Consider the following 6,324-nt stretch of genomic DNA (forward strand, 5'->3'; position numbering starts at 1 on the left):
TCCTCTGCATCTTGCTCTGTCACACCAACCACTTGCATGTCCTCTCTCACCACATCCATAAACCTTATCTTAGGCCTTCCTATTTTCCTGTTACCTGGCAGCTTCATCCTTAGCATCTTTTTCCCAATATACTCTGCATCCCTCCTCAGCACATGTCCAAACCAACATAATCTTGCCTCCCTGGCTTTGTCTCCAAACCTTCCAACCTGGGCTGACCCTCTAATATACTTATTCCTAATCCTGTCCATCCTCGTCACACCCAGTGCAAATCTTAACATCTTCAACTCTGCCACGTCAAGCTCTGACTCCTGCCTTTTTGTCAATGCCACTGTCTCCAACCCATATAACATAGCGCTGCCCAGTACCCTCTTGTAGACCTTCCCTTTCACTCTTAGTGGTACTAGTCTGTCACAAATCACTCCTGACACTCTTCTCCACCCACTCCATCCTGCTTGTACTCTCTTCTTCACCTCTCTTCCACACTCACCATTACTCTGAACTGTTGATCCAAAGTACTTAAACTCATCCACCTTCGCCACCTCTACTCTCTGCATCCTCACCATTCCTCTATCCTCCCTCTCATTCACACACATATATTCTGTCTTAGTCCTGCTGACCTTCATTCCTCTTCTCTCTAGAGTATATCTCCACCTCTCCAGGGTCTCCTCCACCTGTTCCCTACTCTCACTACAAATCACAATGTCATCTGCAAACATCATAGTTAACGGGGACTCCTGTCTGATCTCGTCTGTCAACCTGTCCATCACCATTGCAAATAAGAAAGGGCTCAGAGCTGATCCTTGATGTAATCCCACCTCCACCTTAAACGCATCCATCACTCCCACCGCAGACCTCACCACTGTCACACTACCCTCGTACATATCCTGTACCACTCTTACATACTTTTCTGACACTCCTGACTTCCTCATACAATACCACAACTCCTGTCTAGGCACCCTGTCATATGCTTTCTCTAAATCCACAAAGACACAATGCAACTCCTTCTGACCGTCTCTGTACTTCTCCATCAACACTCTCAGAGCAAACATCGCATCTGTAGTGCTCTTTCCTGGCATGAAACCATATTGCTGATCACTAATCATCACCTCCCTTCTTAACCTAGCTTCCACTACTCTTTCCCATAACTTCATGCTGTGACTGATCAGTTTAATCCCTCTGTAGTTACTACAGCTCTGCACATCACCCTTATTCTTAAAAATCGGTATCAAAACACTTTTTCTCCATTCCTCAGGCATCCTCTCACTTTCCAAGATTTCATTAAACAATCTAGTTAAAAACTCCACTGCCAATTCACCTAAACACCTCCATGCTTCCACAGGTATGTCATCTGGACCAACAGCCTTTCCGTTCTTCATCCTCTTTGTAGCTATCCTTACTTCCTCCTTGCTAATCCACTGCATTTCATGAATCACTATCCGCACATCATCCAACCTTCCCTCCCTCTAATTCTCTTCATTCATCAACCGCTCAAAGTACTCTTTCCATTAGCTCAACACACTCTCCTCACTTGTGAGTACATTTCCCTCATTATCCTTTATCATCCTTACCTGCTGCACATCTTCACTAGCTCGGTCCCTCTGTCTAGCCAATTGGTACAGGTCCTTTTCTCCCTCCTTAGTGTCCAACCTTTCATACAACTCTTCATACGCCTTATCATTGGCCTTCTCCACCTCTCTCTTTGCCATGCACCTCATCTCCTTATACTCTTGTCTACTTTCTTCATCTCTGACAATCCCCCTTCTTCTTCACCAACCTCTTTCTCTGTATACTCTCCTGTACTTCTTCATTCCACCACCAGGTCTCCTTGTCCTCCTTCCTCTTTCCAGATGTCACTCCAAGCACCTTTCCAGCCATCTCTCTTACTAGCTCTGCTGTAGTTACCCAGCTATATGCTGTAAGATTTATGTGGCTCAGTTATGGTTACATCATCAAAATATAGGATTGGATAGGATGATATAGGATGATTGGGAACATTGCAGATAAATAACAGCAACAACAACAAAAAATAATAGTTCAAGGGAAGTACCCATTTAGTAAGCCATCCACTGAGGATATGCTATTGACTATAATTTTAACAAAAAATGAGTGAGCCAGCATGCAGGTAAATCCAGTGATACACAAACGGAGTCCAACATGAAAAAATAAATCACTGGAAACTGGGTCAGAGTGAGCTGAAGGAGGAGTGCATCTGGAAATTGCTTGGAATCATTATAAAATTTCAGTTCACTCTGTGTACCTGGAAGATTGTTTGGAATTATTAAAGGATTTCAGCTCACTCTGCCCTGGTTTCCAGTGATTTCTTTTTTTGATTGACTATATTTTTTTCTGCAGCAAAAATTTAATTTTTCTTTAAAGAGCTTTTTCTTAAATAAACCTTGTCTAAGAATTTCTAAAATATTTCCTGTTTACAATTGCAATCTGCCTTTTTTTTTAGTCATATGAAAATCGACATGAAAGTGAAACAGAGGCTGAGAAGGAAGACTGCAGTGATTCTGAAACCCCAGATTCTCCTAGCAGTGATGCAGATGACCAGAGAATCATGGGAAAGAAGGAGACCACCAGCCGTCATTATTAAATGAACAAAGACTCACCATTATATTCAGTTGCTTCTTACATTTTCATCCATGTAAAAAGCCATCAACATGTGAAAGTTGCATTATTTAGTGTCAAAACATACAAACATATTTATGAGTTGAGCATTCTGGAACAGTCTTTAGTAGAGGACAGTCTGTACTGTAACTCAAGTGGAATAACAACTGTTTTCTACAGATTAAATCAAGCATGGGCAACAATTACAAAAAAAGTATATAAAGCTATGTAGAATGAGTAGATTATTTAATGGGTTTTAGAAATGTGTTCTCCGTATATGTTCTAGAGAAATTCTAAAATGAAAGGATTTAGAATTTCGTAGAACACACAGGGGAGGTTTAAGTTTTACTTTCTAAGAAAGACAGGCACTGCTACCACACTTCTGAAGTAATAAAAATACATAAATATAAGTAAGGTGACATTTTAAAATACACATAACCTGACATAAGGAATGTAGATTAATGTAGTATACAGAAAGATGTTAAAAGGGAAAAAAGATTTATTTTTTCATAAGTTAATTCCGTGGAGTTGTTGCTTATAATTGTTTAAAGTCTATACTTTCCATTTGTCTGTCCTTGTGATGTTAGTTCCGTGGAGTCATTGCTTATAATGGTTTAAAATCTATACTTTCCAAATGTCTTTCGAATGTCTTGTACTCTCATTAGGCTTTGCATGGCTCTGTGTAGCCATATGTACCAATGTTTCAGCGTATAAATCCCTCTCAGCAGATTAAATTTATCCAGAACAATTCACATATTACAGTTAAAATGATAAGCTGCTGCATTTAAGCATTCTAATATTGCAGCATTTTGTTTGCCGATTACCAAGTAAATGTTCTTCAAAATTTTCAAAAGACTTGTGTGTGGTAGGTAATCTGAGTGTATTTTTATTTGTTTAGTTATTCAGTTTGTTTACATGGGTAGTACACTGATTATAATAGACCATTTGAAGGCACAGCCTTGGTGAAGAAATTCACAAAAATATTTCCTTTCCCTTTTTACTTTTATATCTTTAAGAAAAAATGGAGGCTACCTCTGTAGACGTAATTGCACTGTATTTCTGTTCAGTTTGTTTCTAGTGAAACTCCTGATAATATTTAAGTAAACCGTGCATGATAATGTCTGTTTGAGGAAAAGGCAGTGTGTCATAAATGGAAATACATATAGCCTGCAGAGAGATGTGCATTAAATGGAAATGCATGGAGTCTGCAGGGGAGAATATTTAATGTATGTTCTTCCCAAATGAAAAATCAAGTGGAAATGAAACAATTCTTTTTACTGCTCAGATAAGATTATTCAAACAAATACAAACCTATAAGATTTTAGCTTGCTGATATTATACTTGTATCTATGTTTTCAAAGAAATGTTCAGGCTACCAGTTATGTTTGTGTTACGTTATTCAGGTATAACACAATACTAGTACTTACAATATGTGAAGGGAATGTCGACCCAGTAATAAAATATACTGCTTGGTATAGTCCCAGAATTTATAATCAAGGCAAGTTATGCCCATACCGCTCATCAATGTTATTAAAAGTGGTATATATAATTTAAGCAATTTTAAGTAAACTAAGTAAAACATGATAAAAAATTTTAAAAAGTTTACAAAAAACTTTTCAGCAGAATTTAATTATAATACCTAAAACCAGCAAATCCTCAAATAGAATGAGTCATTCCAAACCAGAAGTAAATATTTAAATGTCACCATGCAGAACTTTGTTTGCTTTGCAGAGCCTTATGTTAAGAAGACAAGGGGATCAAAATATACAAGCACTGAAAGCTGTAAAGAGTCTTTTAAGTTTAAAAATATACATAGTCAACAGGAAAGGGCTTGCATGATGCAAAAGTGTACAGACTCTGTTAGCAGAAAAGGATGTTGGTACACAAGAACAAATAAGCACTGCTAATAGAAAACAGTTTTTGATATACAAGATCACATCAAAATTGTCAAACATCCAATCCTATTTTTCTAAGTGTTATAAGACTACACAAATACCATTTACAAGTAATGGATTAAGGAGTGGAAGAAGATACTAACACTACCTGTGCATAATGACCAGTGAGGCACAACATTATACAAACTGTAAAAGAGAGCACAAAAAATACCAACAGTTATAAAGTCTTGGAAAGAGCTAAAACAAACACGTATTTCAACCACAGGAACTTTTGTTCTTCCAGATTTCTCAGAATGCTACCACCCAATTTTCTCCTTTCTCCAATGTTATATTATGACAGGTATCTATCTGCACAATAACCACATTGGCAGTGATGGATCCTACATAAATATTTGGACTACTTATAGAAAACAAGTGCTTATGTTTGCCAATAAAATCAAGTCGTATGGGTTGACATGTATTTTCTGTCCGGTTATTGCCAAAGTAGCTATAAATAGTATTTGATTATATATGTCTTTGCATGTGCTAGTACACTTTTTGATGTCAGCAAAAATGTAAAAACAGAGTGATGGGGCATCAACATAGTCTGGTATACAAGTATAAGAAAATTGATATTCTGCTCGTGTTCTGAAGCTTTTCGGTTTGGGCAAATGCAGTGCCTGTAAATTTTGGTCTGTATATATATATATATATATATATATATATATATATATATATATATATATATATATACACACACATATATATATATATATATATATATATATATATATATATATATATATATATATATATATATATATATATATATATATATATATATATATATATATATATATATATATATATATATATATATATATATATATATATGTATATATGTATGTATGTGTGTGAAGAAGGTGTTTGGAGGTTGTCATACAGACTGACTGAGATAGATTAGATAGATAGCTAAATAGCTGCAACAGAACATAAATAATTTATTGTGAATCCAAAAATGTCAAAAATAATAACAACAATGGACATTCGTGCAGGCAAAGGCATTGTCATAAGTGAAAGCTGTATCAGATTGTTGAGATAAATGACAAGCAGATGATTTCACCAGAGTATCTGACATCATCTGTCACATGGCTAAAACAATTTCTCTGTTCTGAGAAGCCACCAAGCATTGTAATTGTGATTTAACAGCCACATAATTTATATAATTATTCATGGGAGTTGCCTTCCATTTACATCAAAATCATTGCATTTTAAGGCACTTAGGGAAACAGTCTTTGCATAAGAATAATCTGTTTAAAATGTGCATTTGGTAATGTGTTTAATTTCTTTGCCTCTAGTAATAGAGTTTTTTGCCCTGAACCAAATCTTCATTATCTAATTGTTATAATGTTTTAAAAGCTTAATTCTAAAAAAAATGGCAATAATTTCAGTGAGATCATAAGAAAGGAATGCCAGCATTTTAAATAGAATCGCTTTTTGTTTCAAATGTCATCTTTTAAACTGCTTTCTGAAGCTATTTTTCACTTAAACCTAATGTTTCTGCAACAGTAGTTGTCTGTTTATAGTGGGGAAGTATATTTTAAAGAACAGATTTTAGGCTAACCGTGTCACTACAGCCTGCAGGGCACCACTTAGTGCCCTCTGTGCGTAACTGAACGTCATTACCGTAAAGCTGACAGTCATGTTCCATAACCTTCCAAATTTCTAACATCTTCAGCTCAGACTACTGGTACAGAAGTTTCAGTCACCATAGAAAATGGTATTTCAGCATGGGCATAGTAAATAGATGTTAAAACAAATGTAGACTTTCAATTTTCTG

At 36.0% G+C, this 6,324-nt stretch overlaps 1 protein-coding gene across 3 annotated transcripts in view; it reads left to right on the forward strand.

Moving 5' to 3' along the window:
- CLSTN3 (calsyntenin 3) overlaps nt 1-4,965 on the forward strand; it is a 1,069,180-nt gene extending 1,064,215 nt beyond the window's left edge. For all 3 annotated transcript variants that reach the window (XM_044079705.1, XM_044079706.1, XM_044079707.1), the window contains exon 18: nt 2,456-4,965. In XM_044079705.1, coding sequence (XP_043935640.1) covers nt 2,456-2,596 — 141 coding nt within the window. In that variant the 3' untranslated portion in view covers nt 2,597-4,965. The remainder of the gene's footprint in view (nt 1-2,455) is intronic.
- The last annotated feature ends 1,359 nt before the right edge of the window (nt 4,966-6,324 follow it).

This window comes from Protopterus annectens, chromosome 8.part0 (assembly GCF_019279795.1).
Source record: "Protopterus annectens isolate FY-2018-M chromosome 8.part0, PAN1.0, whole genome shotgun sequence".
NCBI classification, from domain to species: Eukaryota; Metazoa; Chordata; order Ceratodontiformes; family Protopteridae; genus Protopterus; species Protopterus annectens.